This window comes from Dermacentor variabilis, chromosome 1 (genome assembly GCF_050947875.1).
Source record: "Dermacentor variabilis isolate Ectoservices chromosome 1, ASM5094787v1, whole genome shotgun sequence".
Lineage (NCBI taxonomy): Eukaryota > Metazoa > Arthropoda > Arachnida > Ixodida > Ixodidae > Dermacentor > Dermacentor variabilis.
The window spans coordinates 23,182,543-23,202,770 of record NC_134568.1 but is presented as its reverse complement, the minus strand read 5'-3'; the positions used below and the strand labels follow the sequence as shown (position 1 = coordinate 23,202,770).

Genomic DNA, 20,228 nt, shown 5'->3' with positions numbered 1-20,228 from the left:
ATCCATTCGGCGTCTTATCTTCTTTTGCATGCGCCGAGCTTCTCTGAGGTCAAGAATCGACTTTGTGCGCCTGTACCTCCTTTCAGCACGGCGACGTATTGTACGAAGCCTTTCCAATTCAATGTCATTCTCTGTACGCTTTTTCGAATGTGCGAAGCAACGCGTGCAATCTTGCATTGCGTCTGCAATTATGTCTTCTAATCTGCGTGCGATATGTTTCTTGCAGGTGTCTTCTACTCGATCTTGAAAGATTGACCAATCGATTTGGCGAGATACATCCGGTAATGCGGCGTCTAGACCATTGATTCTCACATAGGTCGGAATGTGATCACTTCCATGAGTTTCAATATCAGTGAACCACTGCACGCTCGAAGTCAGGCAACGTGACACCAAAGTCAAGTCAAGGCAGCTACTGTACGTTGTTCCTCGCAGAAATGTCGGACTTCCGTCATTTAGAAGACACAGGTTGTGGCCTGATGCGAAGGATATTAATGACCTGCCCCTCGAATTTATCCTGGAGCTTCCCCATATATGGTGGTGAGCGTTGAAGTCCCCTGTTAATATCCAAGGACCGGGAGTAGTAGCCATAATATCTTCTAGTCTTTTGCTGTCAAACTGACTTGTTGGGGATAGGTAGACGCCAATAATAGTAAAAGACAGCCGCTTCTTTTTCACGCTAACACAGACGTATTGGTTACCGTCGTGTGGCGCTACGGGTTGCGAAAAATACGTTAGGTCCTTGCGAATGTAAACCAGAACCTTACTACTACGGGCACACGTTGTTGAAACAAAAGGTTCATATCCTGATAGTCTTATGGAGGCTGATAAGTTCGGTTCACAGATCATCAGTATAGGAAAGTGGTAGTCAAACACGTACTGTCGAAAATCCGAAATACGTGACCTTAGGCTTCTCGCATTCCATTGGAATATGGAGGCACTTCTGACATCATCCCGGAACGATCGCTGTTGTTGTCGATGAGCCATGGTTCTGCTGTAGAAGTTCTCAAGCACTGGACTTCTGAAGGCTCACTTGAACCGGATTGATGGCATCCAGCACTTGCAACGCACTTCGAGCTGTTGGTGTCTTTATCTTGTCCAGAAGAACACGAATATCACTCACCAGAGAGCTGATCATGACAACAACTTGCTGATCTTGGTCCGTCAGTCTATCAGGAACAGTCGAAGTGTCCCTTGCTGTAGAAGGCTGATTTCGCTCAGTAGGAGCATGTAGCCTCGGGAGTGCAGGCCACGCGTCAGCGGCAAGGCTGTTCGTTGCGTCTTTGTCCTTTGTGCTGACTGCGTTTGGCCTGGGCGGAAGAGTGGGTGGCAGTGTACGTGGCTGGCGCTCTGCAGAGGCTTTGGAGGTTCGTGATCGACGTCGGCGACGCGATCGTCGCCGCCTAATAGATGTTGCTGCTTCTCGGTGAGACGAGTGGTCTCTAACCATTTTCCTCAATATTGCAATTTCCTTGCGAATTAAAGGGCATTCCTTCGAGGAGGCATCGTGAGGGCCGCTGCAGTTTGTGCACTTCAGCACACTGGCTTCGCACGTGTTAGTGGTGTGGGGCCCAGGGCAGCGAGAACAGACGGTAGTGTTTTTGCACACACTACTCACATGCCCAAACTTCATGCACTTCCAGCACTGCAGCGGTTTTGGTATGAAGGGGCGAACTGCGTGTCGGAAGTGGCCCACTTTTACATGCGATGGTAGGGATTCGCCTTTAAATATGATTTCGACACACCGTGACGTGCCGAGACGAAACACGTTTGTGATGGTGGTGTTTTCTGTAGCTTGAGGTGTTTAGCTGCCATATGCGGCTACCGTTATCTACAGTACGACGGTCTTTTGGCGCACAACTCGACGTCACAACGGCGCGGATCTTGTCCTTGCATGACAATGTTTGTGCTCCATTCCATGGCGTTTTTTTTTTCTATGGGAGTTCAGTCACTGCCAGATAATGTTGTGAAAGCGTAAAAATATGCTCGTGATATGTTTCCTGTGCTCTAAAAGTGCGGAAATCGGCAGGCACTCTCGGCGCAGGGTTTTTATCCCGTGAGCAGCTTTGCACGCTGGTATGGTGCTGCGCCAACATTGCCCAAGATGTTGCACGAAAACGCGGGTGTCGCAATGTTGGCGATCAGAAGGAGATCGACTGACACGCGAAAACTGAAATGGTACATAGCGCTGCGTCTTGCTCAAAAAGGCCAAGAGCATGCGATTTCCGCGCATCACAGCACACGCAAAGCACTACAGGGACGTCTGTTGAAGCACCCATCGCACTTCCAGTCAATAACCACCAATACAACTCTGAGAGCGTTGAGCTTCGGCTTCTCAATTCGGCTTCTCAATGACAGCCAGGGCGTCTGATGTGATGACATAGAAAGCAAAAGTAGGTAGCACGTTATATCGAAGTTATTCTGTTGCCATCGCCTAAGGGAAGAGTATTGCGATGCTGCGGTGGCATCCGCCGATGGCAAACATGCTTCTTAAGAACCACGCGTCGAGCGTATCTTATCGAAATTCAGTCTTGCATTTGCTTTCCGTTGAAGAGCTTCACTAAGAGGTGGTGGTGTGTGCAATATGCAAGCCGCAGGCCGGTGCACTTTGTATACTCTACTGAGCGACGCCAATAGAACTCTTGAAGTCCAAAGAACGAACTTGTATTGGGCTCCCGTGGTCACAGCACTCTGCCGAAAGCAGATATCTGGAAGCGTAGTTCTGTCTTCACTGTGTTTGTGCCAAGTGAGACATTGTCTAGAAAATTGCAGCAATGAACTCCCATTTCTTATCAGTTGAATCAGCAGAAATAGCGGCCAAACGCATTATTTTTCCTGTGAAAACATGAGCGAGCACGTGGCAAATGGCCATGCAGGCCAGATGCGTTATGCACCAAGTACTAAAAAAACTAAACGCAGCGTTTCTTTCAGTGTGTTGAATGAGGCTGCACTAAGGCTTCCTCGGGGCAACCAGACGTGAGCTTTCAGCACAATATAATAATAATAATAATAATAATAATAATAATAATAATAATAATAATAATAATAATAATAATAATAATAATAATAATAATAATAATATAGAGAGAGCGAAATATGCAGATCGAACGCACATTTTGGACTCTTTCGTGAATGGGTAATTAAATGCTAACAAATGTACCCATTTCACTGCTGCGTCTTTGGCACAAAGAAACCTGGCGCGCAGACGCGCCAAGCAAAATCACGCACGTGGCGATCTTCTCAAAGAACTAGTGGGCGTTGACACGATAGACGTATACGTCCGATGTGGCGTAGTGGTTAGAGAATGGGACTGCTGTGCTGGGGAACCGGAGGCTCAATATATCCCAACATCGGGCCCGTAATTCATTTTTTTTAAGTATGAGTTATTCAGAAAGACAGCAGCAACACACCCAGCAGTCACGATCAGGAAAGTACGAGAGGGTTCGCAAAGCAAAGCCTCGTTTTAAAAAAAAACTTTCAATCGAAGCACTTGGAAATCCGCAACTTGCGCTGCTAAGCCTGAGGGGCACGGGATCGAATCCCGGCCTCCGCGGCCGCATTTCTCTGCCGGCGAAATACAAGAACGCCCGTGTACCGTGCATTGGGGCCACGTTAAAGAACGCCAGGTTGTCAAAGGCACGTCATGCCTCATGATCATATTGTTGTTTTGGCGTGTAAGACCCCCGAATTTAATTTAAATGTACAAGGCCCAACGGTGGCAGGGATGCGACAAGGGTCTTTCGTGCACGTTCGCGAGTGACGAGACTGACGACGCGAAACCGGTTGGCAGAACCTAGAATCAGTGCTGAAGATTTGTGCTTCGGCACTTCTGCTTTTTATGCGCGTCTCCCGCGATGGTAGGTTGACCATTTCTACTTGGGCAAGCTCGCAATTTAAATATTTAACATCAACAGGTGCAACTACGCGCCGTGGTGCCATAGTGACGTTGATGTTGCGCTGCTAAGCCCGGGAGCGCGGGATTGAATCCGGGCTGCGGCGGGACTTGCTAAACTATATATATATATATATATATATATATATATATATGCGGTAAGGAAGCCAAGGTGGTCAAATATAATCTGGACTCCCCCACCACGGCGGGCCTCATAGACAAATCATTGTTTCGGCACGTAAAACCCCAGAAATTTTTTGACAGGCGCAACACGGAAGATTTTGTACCCAGCGTAACAGTTAAAAAGTCGCAAAATCTTGCCTCACGCTAAAAAGGTGTTTCTTTTGCGAAAAGGTGTTGTCACAGCAATGCGCCACCGGTTACCGAATGGAATACTTTTTTTTTCTCTCTCGCACTTTTTTAAAACGCGTGCCAAAGTTATGAAGGCATCGACGAGACTTCCACTAGGCGCTTGTCAACAGCAGTCAGCAGCAGCCGATGAGCACGAGCACGCCTGACTGCGCCAGGGTGCGCTCGCCGAGTAGGAGAAGAAATGCGTGGAGAAGAAACGTTGACGCGAGGGAAGTGCGTGCTCGGCCAACACCTTCTAGATAGCAGAAGGCCTGTTCACTCCTATCCATGACGTCGTGCTACCTGGCCCGACTGCTATAGAATCTAATGGGGATGCTCCCGTGTAAGCCGTGGGGATTTTGACGTCACCGCTTTCGTCACGCCAGCCTTGGCAATGGAAATTTCGGGCCAGGTAGCCTGGCGTCATGGATCGGAGTGAACAGGCCTTGTGCTATCTAGGTGGCGTTGACTCTGCATTGCCGAGAAACTTCCGGTTGGTCAAGCGCCACTTTTTTTTTCAGAACACACTTTCAAACAGAGGTACACCCTTTCAATCAATCAATCAATCAATCAATCAATCAATCAATCAATCAATCAATCAATCAATCAATCAATCAATCAATCAATCAATCAATAATATTTACCAGGAAAAAAGGATCTGGAGGGACAGCTGGGCAAAAAGCTGTCGCAGCAGCTTGACGGAGGCCCAGGGTCCCTACATGGCAGTAGCATTCACATGATATATACACTGAAGTCGTTATACACAACAAACATTACACATCGTACGTATGCATAAAAATGACATTTTACACTTGAATGCACTATAAAGAAAGAAAATAGTCACGCAAACCATTTTTATTTAGCGTAGCTGTGTGCTTATATTTGTTTAGTACAGTCGGTATATTATGTGTTAAGGACTGTAGGCTGTAATTGTTTCGAAACCATGGTACCTTCCACACCACGGGGTTTCGTGTAGTCTGTTTCGTGTGAGTGCAGATTACTAGCTGAGCAAGGGATGTAAAATAATTCTTAACATATTCGGATGAGAGGTAAATCGTTTCTAGTAATCTGTGTTCGTATAATTTATCAACGCGGTTTAGTCTGTATTTGAGAAACATATTATCTGTTGGTGAAAGCCGATTAACGTTCTCTATATACCGAACGATCTTCTTTTGAAGTATTACCAGCTTTTGCAAGTTAGATTTGGATGTTGTAGCCCAGACAAGGTAAGAGTAATTTATATACGATAAGAAGAGACCATAGTATATTTGAAGTTTTGCTCTCGTAGGTAGAAATGTGTGGCAACGTGCCATAGCACCGGTAACCGCAGAGAGTTTGCCGCAGAGATGTTTGATATGGGCATCCCAACGTAAATTAGAAGAAAGGTATACTCCAAGAATTTTAAATTCTTCAACCAGTTCAATGCGTTGGCTCTGAAAATAAATAGCATGATTAATGTTAAGTGGTTTATTTTTTGCGCGAAATATTAGAACTTTTGTTTTCTTTGAATTTACTTTAAGCTTATTTGTCTGTGTCCAATCGGACAAACTTGCCATAATTTTATTACATTTTTTCCCAAGTTCATTCGCATCAGGACCTGAGACACACAGTGTGCAATCATCCGCATACATAATGAATTGAACCTCACTGTTTATGGTCACGATATCATTTATAAAAACGTTAAACAAAAGTGGCCCAAGAATACTTCCTTGAGGCACACCACATACAATAATTAAGAGGGACGAGTTACGTTTATTAATGGAAACGTACTGACGTCGATGTTTCAGATATGATTTGAGTAATTCTAGCGGTTTCCCACGAATTCCATACAAACAAAGCTTCCGAATAAGAATCTTGTCATTGAGGCTGTCGAAAGCTTTACTAAAGTCTATAAAAATGCCGACTGCGTAGTGGTTATTTTCAAAGCTCTGCAAAACGTATTCTTTCAGCGCAAGAAGAGCCATTTCTGTGGATCTGTTTTTCCGAAATCCATATTGTGAATCAGTAAGCACACTTTTTTTTTTTTTGCGGCAAATATCTGCCGCACAACAATAATCGTCATCTGCCTTGCCCGCGTTTCCTCTATTGAAAACGCTGCGCTCGTTACTTTCCTGTCGGGAATGCTATGTGATGCTGATAACGCGCATGCTATTCGTTACTGGGAAGTACCTGGCTCGCAGCGTTAATGAAAGGAAATGCGGACAAGACAGATGACGTATATCGTTGTGTGGCAAGACACGACTCAAAGGGTGTAAACTTTTCTTACAGTGCATCGCTAAATGAATGGTAACATCAGAATACAATAAAACTACATATAACGCGAACAGCTTATAACGCGAACAGCGCTGCGAGCCAAACAGCGGCGATGATAGCGAGATGGATGAGTCACGCACCGGAGGCGCTCAAACGGCGGTACGAGCGAAACTAAGGGATATGCTCAGTGCATGACTCATCCATCTCGCTATCATCGCCGCTGTTTGGTTCGCTGCGCTGTTCGCGTTATATGTAGTTTTATTGTATTCTGATGTTACCATTCATTTAGCGATACACTGTAAGAGAAGTTTACACCCTTTGAGTCGTGTCTTGCCACACAACGATATACGTCATCAGTCTTGTCCGCATTTCCTTTCTTTAACGCTGCGAGCCAGGTACCTCCCAGTAACGAACAGCATGCGCGTTATCAGCATGACATAGCATTCCCGACAGGAAAGTTACGAGCGCAGCGTTTTCAATAGAGAAAACGCGGGCAAGGCAGATGACGATTATCGTTGTGTGGCAGATATACACCCCAAAGGGTGTAAACTTTCCTTAGAGTGTAGCTGGAGGCAAGGAACAGACATCCGCGTCCATTGATCCGCCGTCAACGGCCACTCATAAACAGGCTTCTACTTTCGCCGTATGGTAATGCGTGGTCAAGCCAGGAAGACAGTGCCGCATCCGGCATTCCAACGCCTGGTGGCCGCTGATTTCCTCGCCCGTGCGACAGTCGTCTAGGATTGAATTGTGTTTACCCAAAGTACTGTGAAGTTCGCTTCAAAGATAATCTCGGTCCATGCCATATCGGGCTTATCCATAAAATAACTGCGATTGTCCTACTTGCCTGTAATCCGTACAACAGATCTTCACGTGAAAGATTTCGAAATAATCAGCCCCCCCCCCCCCCCCCCCCCCACACACATGGAGCATACTTCCATAAAAAACAAGAATAATAAAAAGAAAGAAAAGAAACGGTAGGTCTATTTAGCGTAGAAATACACATTACATACACATCATTACATACCATTAAATACACATTAAAAAGAAATATTTTCGACGAAGCTTTAATGACCACCTCATAAAACAAAGCTAATGAACTAAGAAATAAATTTGCTTTTAGATACACCGTTAAGGTTTACGAAAATGGGAAAAAATTGTGCTTTCTGCTTAACAAGTGCTGCTCAGTATACTTAAAGTATTGCTCTCTGGAAATGTAATTTGACTGCGTGGACAACGAACAGGCAGGTCGTTATTTGATATGCGTCAGTAAGGAGGAAGAAAAAATTCTAGCCAGTGCTAACAAGCACTGGCTAGAACCTTCCTAAACAAAGGAAGGTGAACAAATCGTGCTTGTCGGTGTTTCCGCGGCGCTTACCAAAGCACGCATTTATTTTTACATTTAGCAAAGCTATAGGCTCTTTACATAACGAATCAAAATACATTAAATATACATAAGACAACCATGCTGTTTTTATTATTTTGTGGGGGCGAGAACAGAAATCTCGAGAAAGCTTAAGCTTCGCCTCTAAGAGTGCAATGCGATAGCATTCCATGATCCACTGAGTAACGTGGAAAGTTGGGCTAGTTGGTGAGTGATCATAGTACCTTGCTGGTGAAGCAGCGCACAAACACGGACACAGTGGAGACAAGCAGGAATAGACGACACTAGCAGCGAGTGTCGTCTATTCCTGCTTGTCTCCACTGTGTCCGTGTTTGTGCGCTGCTTCACCAGCAAGGTACTATGATCCACTGAGTGTTTCTCACGCTTCCCGGCAACTGCAATTTATACAACGGTAATGTTTACGGGGAAGCGCTGGCGGCGAACAGAATGCGTGAAGACGAGCTTCGTGGTTCTTTTTTTTTTTTTCATGGTGTGCAAGGAGTTGAGGAGGCCACGCCGCTTATGCTAAGACAGACCTCAAATGGCAGCTGGAGAACACTATAACGTTAAAAGGGGCTTGTGTTTGAGTTTCCGCGTAACAGAATTATGTTTTATAGTATATTCTAATTGCAGTTCGACGCTATCACGTCTGTAGGTTGCGTGTAAGTAGTACTTTACGTTTTCTACACGTATTTTACCCTGAGAAATTCAATTAGTTTAGTAACTTCCTTGCGCCACGTGGAGGGCCTGCGTGGTAGGGTATGCGTAGGTTACAATTTTGACGCTGGACGCCGGACGCTGGACGCCGACGGCGGATATTCTGCGACACGGGGCCCCTTAGCGCTATCGCGTTATTAGTTCAAAAATTTAATTCGAAAGGAGGTAGGCGAAACATGTTTACACACATTATTCTGTCGTCCTTGTAATTTTATTGACTTTTTTTTTTCTGTCTAACGTTTCCGCAGTGTATGGAGATCACCTGGTACTTCGCAGTGCTCATCCAGCTGTGCCTTGTCGGCAGCGCAGTCATATTTGTCCTGCAAAGGTGAGCCATCACATGAAGCCTTTCCGGGACGCAGTCGTGGTAATGGATTCTGTGGGTGCTTCAGCGCTCTGGTGTGGCAGTGGTTTGCTAGCCTCAATAAGGGATAGCAAGATGGAACATGCCGGTGTAGCCCGTTGGCTTTGACATTGCGCTGCTTGGCGCAAGAGGGCGGCATCAAACCCCCGTCGCGGTGGCCACATTTCTATAAGGGGCGAATAAAAAAAAACGGGGTGCACGTTAAGGAACCCCATGCAGGTGGTCAACATTATACGGAGCCCCCCACTTCAGCGCGCCTCGTACTCATATTGTGTTTTTGGCACGTAAAACCCCAGAATTTATAATTTTTTTGTAGCGGAGACAGAGACAACAGCTGCGACAGCGTAACGATTCTATTTTAAGGTCATTTCTTCTCGCGTTTCTTCAGTAGTGAAGACGGCGCTCCACTCGCGTTATGAATGGGATGATTCGGCGATGACCAGTGTATGATAAGAGCGACATAGAATCGAGCGGAAGGGATCGCTAGATTATACCAGCTAAGGCTGACGTAAATCTCGCTGCAATAAACTGCATTGAAGAGGTACGAACCTCCATACCTCCATTGGCTCGCAGAGATCACGTGCGCTTTCTCCCAGCGTCGTTAGAAAGGGTGAGTACTACGCGCTGATACAGGATTGCATGTCTTTCCTGCTCGGCCAAGGGTCATCAAAGCTGTCAACAACCTTGTTGTCGACTTATCATTCCGACTTCCTCGCTCCCATGCTTTCCCAATCACTTAGAGTCACTATTACTATAGGAGACGGAAGAAGAGAAATAGTGTGCGTGTGCGTGCTGGCGTGCATGCGTGTGCGTGCGTGCGTGGGTGTGTGTGTGGGGGGGGGCGTATTCCGTGTGAGTACGAATGTAAATTTAATTTCATGTTTGTGTGCCCAGGAGACTCCATGTTATCCTAACTGATAAGAAGCCTGTGGACGGATAATACGTTCGGCTGTACAGGATCAAAATAAAGACAACTGCATGCATCGCATTAAGTTGTATACACTGTTTCCCACGCCTGCCGTCCCATAACACTTCCAGTCACCTTCCTTATCACTCTGCTACGCCCGAAAAAAAATATTTTAAATTGTTTTGGTGTACGGGAAGTCTCTTCTTGCGCTTAAAGGTAAAAGAAGGGGGCATACTTCCTCAAGTATGGTACTGTCATTTTTTCTTATCACGTGCGCCATACTTGACTTGTAAGGTTTTGATTACATACAAGGAAGAAGAAGAAGAAGTATTTTAATGATTGGAAAATGTTGAGAGGTCGGCCGGATAATGGAGCATCTGGCCTGCTACTCTACGTAAGGGAGTGGGGAAGAGGGGAAGAAAAAGGGTCACAATGGGGGATGATAATGGGAGGAACGAGGTGAAGGACACATTACACAACTACGTACAAGGAAATATTGAAGGAAATCTGCGGGCCTCTGTTTTAACGCACTTCTGCTACTCGAAATTGTCATTTTTTGCCCGCTAAAGGTAGCAAGTTATGGCAGTGGGTAAAACGGGCAGCCGTCCAGGGCCTTTGTAAACAGCGGAAGGGTTCATAGCATTTAATTATCTGCTTCACGAGAGCTTCGCTCCACGTAGGTCCCAAGATGTGCGTTTTACCTGAAGAACTTTCTTTCTCGTTATCTCGTGCATAGATTTTATATTCTGCATGCCTAAAATCTGTCATTGTAGGCAAAGACTCATTTTTTCAAGACAGGAGGGCAGGTTGGGCATGAAAAGAGAGGAGGAAAATAAAATTCGCTATTTGCACCGGTATCCACATTTCTGGTGGCAAAGAAGCTTGGATCTCCTTATCCCGCCTCATTAAGGAGCCACACGGAATTTTTGCCAACACGAACCTTAACTTTATATAGTAAGCTTGCTCGAAATATGAATGAATGACTGCTTTGTCCTGCCCATTCTTCCGAGAAATAGAGTGGGCAGAAACGCTAAGTAATTTTTCATGTGTGCGCAAGGCGCCGTCAATATGGTGGGCGTGGTTATATCTGAAGGAATGAAAATGTTAAACAACAAAAAAAAGCACGTGCAAGGAAGTTGAGTGGTCTTTTAACCACGAAACTGTTTGGAAGCTTGCCCGCAGGCAAATTGAATTCACGCTTTTTCAGTGTACGTATCACTGTCCGAATTCACGCACAAACGTCTTGAGTGCGTTATGGGCGGGCGTTGCGAAAGCGCGGTCCTGTTGAGTTGTCGAACGACTTCCTCGGACACCGTGTGGGCCGCGCGCTCTGCTACGGCGCTTTCCGGGGATAAAGGCCTCCGGCCAGTAGACCCTGATTGATGACCTGCCTGCTTCGTGGTTTAGGCTGTCCACTGCGACGCCCAGGAGCCACCCATCTCTTATTTCCGCTCCTCCCCTTTCCGTCTAGCTCTTCCGTCCTCGTTTGCCCGCACTTTTTTTTTATTTATTTCTTCGCACCGAGCTTGGCATCCCGCGCGGCGCTCTCTTGCGCAGTGGCAACTTGAGGAGAACGTTGCGACTGGGCTGGCAGAGTGACTGCAAGCACCGCAATTTAGGCGTCGTGTACACGCGTCCGTTCGTGAGCCGCAACGCGAATGTTTATCAGTCAATGCACGCGTGGGTGTGCTGCGGTTGCAGAAACTGCGCGCTGCGCCTTCGAAGATTGCGTGCAGTACAATGGCCGATGCCAGTAGCGGTCGACGTAAACGCGAGAACGAAAATGCTCGAACGTCCGCGTTACGCTCTATCACATGACGGTATCCGGGTGTTCTTTCTTACGCGGTCGGGAGCTTTCTGGCGGGGAGGCCCACGTGGCGCAAGAACTTACCCTAGTAGCGTGATTTGTAGTAACGTCGTACGTTATTTAGGGACCGTATTTTGGGGCCAAAAAAAAAGAGCGCAGTGTCGTCATCTGTAGTGCATCGAACAAGTCGGTGCTAACATGGTTGCGCCTGCAAGCCCAGCGATTACCACGCAGGGTGTGCCGATAGCGACGACATCACGTTTCGACATGCAATCTCGCAACTAGACAGCGCTCTACGTCCCGTTTTCGGCCTTGGTAAGATGCTATGCAAGTAGAATAGACACCTTGCCCGCATTTGAGCATTGACGTCATAGACGGCTCCTCGACAAACGTTGCGGTTGCCCGCTGAAATAGACAATGAGTGAGTTATGAGAGAAAACGAACGTATTGCTTACGTTTGCGGTCACGTGACAGCAGTAGAGTTTCCGCGTAACTGAGACGTCCCGATATTGTCAATCTCGCGTGACAAAGGTAATTACGAGTGCCAGGGCTACGAAATCGCCGGGGAATGCGATATGTAGGATTTGAATATGTAGGACCCACCCAGAAATGCCTTCTTGCAGGCGATTGCGCTTTGTCGGCTAGCACTCCTAATGAAGATTATTAACGTGCGCTGTGTGACTCATTTCATTCAATTCGTGCGTCACGAATAACTAAAGTCTAAAATGGAATACCTCAAAGTTCATGAGCATTAATTTTACAAAGAGATTATTGCTACCCAAATTTTAGAAGTACTAATGACATGACTAGTGATAAAACTAAGCAAGTCGTGTATTTAGGCACCACAATCACGAATCACCTGAGCGGGGCGCCCCAAGTTGATGATGTCTGTTGGAACGCGCTAAAGAGTTTTTTTTTCCCTAATGACGAAAGCTTACATCGAAATCAAAGAGTTCTAAACCTCAAGTAAGAATGCACAAACCTTATATGGAGTAGCTTTCTTCAGAGATTCGAACGGGTACGAAATTTTGCCGTAACGTTTATATCTTCTAGCGTCTCATGTTACACGAACATATATTTGTAATAGGACCGACGCATAAGTATAGCTGCAACCTAGAATAAGGTCCATATTAAAAATTTTTATCGGCTTCACTAACGATGTGTGAAGTTATCGCCTACACATATAAAACACTTCTGTAAGCACTGCGCAACAACCCACCACACTGACACACCAAAAGCTCATCATGTGCCAAAGGGGTATCTATGACAGTCTGTTCACTTTTGTTTGTTTTGCATCACATCTGCATAGGCCTTAAAAGGGCCAGCAGAATGAGTGAATGAATGAATAAGGAACTTGCTGCCAAACAGGAATTTTCAACAGTTCAGTGATTAGGAGATCATATCTTTATTTCTGTGCACTATACGTGCCAAAGTTAACAGCGAACAAGTTTCGCAAGAATTATGGACGTTCGCGTCATATAAGCAGGCAACTTAGGACAAAAAGGTACATTATGTTCGCGCTCATAGGTGCGCAGACTACAGCTGCGAATTTGAATACGTTTGCACACACTGCACGAGGATTAAAATTCTTGTCTAACACTGTTTTTTTTTTATTACAGCACCCGCACGCGGTATACTTTCACCGGCGATAGCACGTAAACGAAAATTTCGGCATCTTTAGTCGATGCCAGATAGTCACCTGCTCTTTGCTCTGGAGAGAGAGAGAGAGAGAGCAAGGACAGGAAAGGCAGGGAGGTCAATCAGAAGAGCACCCGGTTGGCTTCCTTACACTGGGGAGGGCGGGGGAGGGGGAGGGGAATAGAAAGAAGGAAAAATGGAGAGAGTAAGCACTGAGTGCGTGTGGGAGGGACACTATAGACAGGGACACTACAAACGGTCTCTTAACCCGGTGCACATCAAGTATTGTACTAGTGCACGAATCGCTTTTCATGCCAGTGGCGGGTGTGGCCACAGTCCGAGAATCTTTGACTCAGTGAACGGTCTTGAGTCCAGTCGGTGTAAAGTTTCCTGCAGAGAGAGGCGTTGTAGATCGTAGCGAGGTCAGGTAATCAATAAGCACTCGATGGTTTCCTCGCACCCACAGGAGTCACACATCGGGCTCTCGGCCATACCCAAACGATTGGAGTATGCGTTCGTGAACGCCACTCCCAGCCACAAGTGGCACAGCAAGATTGTTTCGCAACGGGAAATGCTAGATGGCAATTGTAGCCGTTGCGTTTAGTTTATGTAATCGGCAATTGAAGGCACTTGAACTCCAGAGATCTTGTGACTTTTTGCGTGAAAGTAGGCGAAGTTCCCTGGCAGTGTCCGACGTCGGCAAAGGTGTCGCCCGCGTCTGGGTATATTCGTGGGGAGACCAGGCGGCAGCCTTGTCAGCTATGTTGTTGCCGACGATGCCACACTGAGTAGGAATCCATTGAAATATAATGTTGTGCCCTCTTTCCAGAGAATGATGGTGCACTTCCCTGATGTCAGATATCATCTGCTCGTAAGTTCTGTGATGTAATGAAGACTTGATACTGTGAAGAGCTGTCTTAGAATCACAAAATACGACTCATTTCTCTGTTGGCTCTTCGGTGACGTACGTCATAGCGTCATGGAGAGCTGCAAGTTCTGCTGACGTAGATGTACTCATGTGTGACAATCTGAATCGAACTGTAACTTGCTTATCTGGAACGACGAATGGGGCAGTTGAGTTGGTAGGTGACGTCGAACCATCGATTATATACATGTATGTGGTCATGATACGTCTGGTGAAGTAATAGGAGCGTAAGTTGCTTCATAGCCGACGATGGATGATTGGCCTTTTTTGTAATTCCTGGAACAGCCAGTAATCGGGGGATCTCAAATGCAAAACGCCACACACGTAGAATTCGTGTTCACATGATGCGTGATGTCATGTTCAACTCTAAAGAAACAGAAAGTAAGCACACAGACTAATTGCACGTAGAACACTCTTTTACGGGCGGGTTGCGCCTGAAAACGTTATATGCGTGCGTCTCTCTGAAAAGCTATTCTGAAAGCATGCTTCTCCACATTAAGGGTGTGCGTGCGGAGAAGTTTGCTTTTCCAAGTCCCTTCATTTTACAGCCGCTGGCTTATGAAATGTTTTCATTTATCTTCAGCCCGCAAGCGTTACCATATCAACACTAAGAGTCGTTAGAAATGAGCAGATGCATGAAAAATTCAAGAAACTCAACTACAACCGGGAAATAAGAGAGTACCTATTTTTTTGTTTTTGTTTTAATTTATCACTTCACGAAGCCGGTACAATCGATTTTAGAAAGACATTCAATTATGCATTATGCATTATTTGCTGCCTATAGTTCTTATTTGAATAAACCGTATTTGAGTTGATTTGACATCACGTGCTTGTATATGCGAAGAGCGTCTAATGTCTTTAGAACGTCGCGCGAGGCCCGCGCCGCATACTGTACGCCGATGGTGATTGCATCATATCGTAGTGTGGTCGTAATGGGACAAATGAGCCAACACGGCTCTGTGAGAGAGTGAAAACGAGAACAAAGCGCTCAATTGTCGGCCCTAGCACTCCCACCATTGTATGTCGCGGGTCAATAAAAGCTGGAATTATCAAAGCACATCTCCTGCCAGTTTCACACTTAGAGGAGCTCGCAGTAAATTATCAGAGCGCTTAAATGGATGTCGCATGAAACCAAGACACCTCACTGCGGGGAACGCATCTTTTTCCTCGAGTCCACGTGAATTGTGTCTGACCCGACATACAATTTATGACGCATGTGAGGGAGATCATACAGTCGTGCGAGGGGCCAGAATAGAAAATAAATAAAGTCGGTTTTCTTTTACGTGCCAAAATCACGATCTGATTACGAGACACGCTGTAGTGAAGAACTCCGGAATAACTTTGACGACCTGGGAGTCTCTAGCCTGCACGCAATCTACGGTACACGCGCGCGTATGGAACACGAACCGGAGCCCCGCACTGCGGCGTCCGTCATAACTAACTGTGCAGCTTCGGGAACGTTGAATCCCATAACTTCATTGTTCTTTTCACGTAGCTTTCATTCTTTTCTCTCAACGCAGGCGCTTCTTCTTGGGTGTGGTTCTGAACGCCACCCTGGTGGCTGTGGGCATCATTTCCATGGGCGTGCTGACAGCCACCTACAAGCTGCCGCCCACCGTTCTCTTCGCGCAGGCTGACATCAAGTGAGTACAGCAGCCTCACAGATGATGTCGCCCACTCTCGAGACGTAGATTTACGAGCGAGCACAGGCTGGAGCTGAGCAGGGACCACGCTCAGGTCCAGCTGCAGCTAGGCGCATCAGGGTCCATCAAAGCATCAGGCTCATCGAAGCGTGGTGCGATGCAAACGAGAGCTATCCCGCTGTAGTGTTATCCCTTGACGAGTACGTGCCCCATCGGGAGAAGTGCAGCCTGTGTACGCTAAGTTTATGTTGGCGCAGTGGGAACGCAGGGCCGCGCTACACATTTTTAGCCTTTTTCACTTTCCATGAGTCTATGAATAAAACTTCGAAGCATGCTACGGTACTAGAATGTTGGCTGAAACACTAAAGACGGTGTGGTCGATGGTCTCTTACAAGAAGTTTCGCTTATTCAGGGCCATAAATATGCCTAGATATATATTTTTGTTTATTCGTAACATTACCTGCTGAGGCAAAAAATAAAATTCCACAGAAAAAAAGAGAAAATAAAGCTATGCTTCACCACAAAGGTTATCGATGTGAGTAATGGTATTTACGGTCAGAGTACCTACCCTTGGCACTGGACCCACCTTCAAGTAAAGATGATGTTCAAGAATCCGCGGTCATATTCTCAGTGTGATCAAGGAAGTGTGGCTCACGACCAGCAGGAGCACTAGAACATCAGGATCCGAAATGAAATATGAAAACCTATCAGACTGATGAATCATCTGGTAAAGCAGAAATCGGAGATCCAGGGAAAAAGCGACAAGAACTCTGTATTGAATGACTATCAAATGTTTTATAAGCTTGCTGACGCAGTTACGCAGGCAAGCACCTTTGCTTCTAAGGGTCTTGTGACACGAATTACAAAGCGTGCCACATTATTCGGGACGCATCCGATGGCGTCAAAGGATGCAGCGATGCTGAGTATCGTACGGTCCTGAAGCTCTTAGCCATGGCAAACTAGTTTCCCGTTAAACAACCTCACAACCTTAAACTGACAACGAAGCCCATTAAAATTAAAATAAACGACGTTAAATAACAGAATATGTGGTTGCTGAAATATATGAATGAAGGGGCAGTAGAAACCGTTCCAGCTTCTTAAGTTTAGTGCAGACACTCGTAGCGTATAAAAGGCCCAATCAACTAAACCAGTGATGTTTCGAAAATGAACCTCTTTCTCATCACTATATGGCAGTGGAAAGCTTAGGGAAAACACTCGTGCTGCTTACTTTTTTTAATTGTTGCCGCTTTTTCGCAACTCCCGTTGCAATATAAATATAGAATGTCATGTTGCAGACGAGAACGACACGTGTGTAACATGGCTTGCCGTAGTATCAGTAGAGGAAATGATATTAATGCTATGAGGAATGAAAAGAGTGTCAATTACTGTTCATAATGAGCTCTTTCTTTAAGTTTAGGCTGAAGGACGAGAAGGAACTGCGTTTATTATTGTGACTTCCTTGGAGATTATATTTTCATACGTGGGAGAGTAATTTAAATAGAAGTGTTGGAATTATCATACTTTCATAAGAAAACAAACGGCCTTGCTGTAGATTGTTATCCCCTTCCTTTGCGTAAACAAACAGCAAGTTAGAGTGCTTGCTGCTTTCTCAAGTACTGAAGTCACCAGCTGTGTTTTAATTGCCGATAAAAGCCACTCCCAGCACATAGCTTGCCTTTACTCTGTATTTTCTCCTGTGGATCCAAATCGTTTTTTTTTTTCTGACAGCAAAGTACCATCCCTGCTGTACAGCTTGTAGTGAAGAGAATGCAGAGAGTGAATTTTCGTACTGTCATCAATCAACCAACCAATCAATCAATCAATCAATCAATCAATCAATCAATCAATCAATCATAGGAAACGTCATAGTAAGCTTTTTCCCACCAGATGTCCATTCCGACGAGGCACCGTTAATGAAAATTCTTCGCTTCTTCATGTAGAAGATTGTCGCATCTTTTCCCATTTTCTTCCAAACTCACAGCTCGCGGCTCATGATGGAAGACATCATGTACCAAAAGCCCTGGGCTCACTTAGGCCCCTTCTGCATTGGCATCGGCCTCGCTTGTATCGTCACACGAAAGCCCGTTGTCACGCTCAACCCGGTAAGACATCTGCCTTTTCTCCGATGTCTAGAGCGTACCAGGTTATTTCCATTGCTATCCCTGTACCAGAGTGGCGTACCTTTCATGATCCTCATTATGCCTTCATTCTCCCATTGTCATCACAGCCACTTAGTTATGCGAGCCAATGGAAATATCTGCTCCGTTAGCGTCAGAACGCAGCTCCGAATGTGCTGATGCCATGCCACTCTAATTTCCTTTAGTCACGTGCCTGCCGCCACTGCATGTCTTTTTGTTCATAGTCCTCAAGTACAAAGGTGCCACAGCCCTTCGGTAAACGAAAGTACTTTCTTGCTCAAGTGCCGCGTTCGATGCGCAACACACGCACATGCAATTGTCTCACTTTGCCTGTTACGTTCACTCTCTCTAAGTGATTTGCTCCTAAGTAGCCAAGGAGATTGACTGGAGTGTCTTCGCTCTGTTAAATGCTATGGTAGTTTCTGCTATATCACTGCTTTTGTGATGAAGTGTTGCCCGCATGCTCACGCCGAAGTATACATGCGAACCAGAAGGTGTCGCTGACCAGTTTGTAAGTATAAGAACAAGTGCTGCAGACGCAACAGTCGTGTTTTCATACTTTGCGTGTGCGTGTGTGTCTAAGTAAATTTGCTACTGCAGTGCCCGATTTCATTTCACCTCCTTGTAGGCGAAATTCTGCACTGAAAATAACATTGTTCGATTTGCAGCTAGGTGGTACGAAATTTTTGACATAGCGTTTCAATGAAAAATATGGTATGAGTCATATGAAAGTAGGCGGCATACCCTAGTGAATTAGTAAGTTCTACCGATCTTACTGCAGAGTTTAAAGCGGACAGCGGTAACTTTTTTTGCCACTTGCGAGTCTGTGTCTTTCTTTCTTTCTTTCTTTCTTTCTTTCTTTCTTTCTTTCTTTCTTTCTTTCTTTCTTTCTTTCTTTCTTTCTTTCTTTCTTTCTTTCTTTCTTGCTTGCTTTCTTTCCACAAAGAGATAGCAACGCAAGTGCGACAACAAGTGCAGACATATGTTCATCGTTGTAGGCAAACACATGTCGCCGGATAATAATCAAACGAAAACGCGCCTTGGGGCAACTTTCAAGACCACCTCTCCTTAGTAGGAAGAAGCGATCAATTAGACTAGATGGAACGGCATGCACGCTTTTTCCTTTCTTTTTTTAATCGATGAGTGCACTCCGGCGCTTTCTTGTTCCGTTCCCACTGAAAGGAGCTGCGCACTTCCCACCGCCAAGCCCGCGACGCGCACTCGAAGCTAAGGGTCTCGTCGTGCAGTCACTGCAGCAAGCAGACTTGTACACAGCGTTTCACCGATGCGTATTGTTATGCGCTTGCTTTGACAGAGTTCGAAGCTGGATGCGTTCGCGCACACGGGCGGCAATGCACGGCAACGTACCAGATATAGGGGACCGCGCCATGTGGTATTAGGTTGAGCGGTCGTCGCTCGCGTTGATCGGCCATACTGGTCGTTGCGCGCCCAGAGCCAGCGTTGGGACAAAAACAAAGCCCCTGTCTTGGCCAGTTCGCCGTTGCCATATCAATATTCGACTGGACGGGCGCCCCCCCCCCCCCCCCCCCCCCCCCCTAGAAGGGGTTACCTAGAATATAGTTACGTTAGAACACGGGCGGAAAGGCTACATTCATTATCACATTTCGGAGGGAAAGTGTAGTAATGTTGCGCGTGTTCCGCCCGCTGATCAGGGCGCTTCGGTGGCCCCTCTAACTTTTCGTGGCACTGCGCGGGCTTGGCGAGACGGGTGTAGGGGTTTTGGAGCCCGCCCGCAGTCGTGGAGATTTTTTTACGCCTGATTAAAAGTGAGACCTGCAACCCACTTGCCGTCGCAGATCCTGCGTGCATTGGGTTGGGTCTGCTCATTCCTCTGTGCCGTGGCGGTGGTGTTCGGCGCATACCGATGGAACTGCGGCGACGGCGTGGACACCGCGCAGGCCGCGCTCTATGCAGCCGTGCACCGCTCCGTGTGGGCCTTCTCCGTGGCGTGGGTCGCCTTCGCCTGCATCACCGGAAAAGCATGTGAGCACGGAGTTCGCCCCCCCCCCCCCTCCAGTCTTTTCACCGCGCGCTGCAAACCCAAACAAGTAGGGCGCACGTGTAACCTTAATTGCACTGAGTTCCCCCACAAAAAAGTACTGGAGGGTAAACGTGGTGCTGCCATCCAAGCGAACCACAAGTACGGCAGCTCTTCTTCTTATTATTTTTTAAATTATTATTAGCAGCGAAA

General features: G+C 46.3%; 1 protein-coding gene across 1 annotated transcript in view; it reads left to right on the top strand.

Annotated features, from left to right (window-relative positions):
- The window catches only part of LOC142575808 (nose resistant to fluoxetine protein 6-like), a 339,710-nt gene that overhangs the window by 307,036 nt on the left and 12,446 nt on the right, over positions 1 to 20,228 (top strand). Inside the window, exons 10-13 of the mRNA XM_075685475.1 lie at positions 8,843 to 8,922; positions 15,756 to 15,878; positions 17,860 to 17,980; positions 19,834 to 20,020. Coding sequence (XP_075541590.1) covers positions 8,843 to 8,922; positions 15,756 to 15,878; positions 17,860 to 17,980; positions 19,834 to 20,020 — 511 coding nt within the window. The remainder of the gene's footprint in view (positions 1 to 8,842; positions 8,923 to 15,755; positions 15,879 to 17,859; positions 17,981 to 19,833; positions 20,021 to 20,228) is intronic.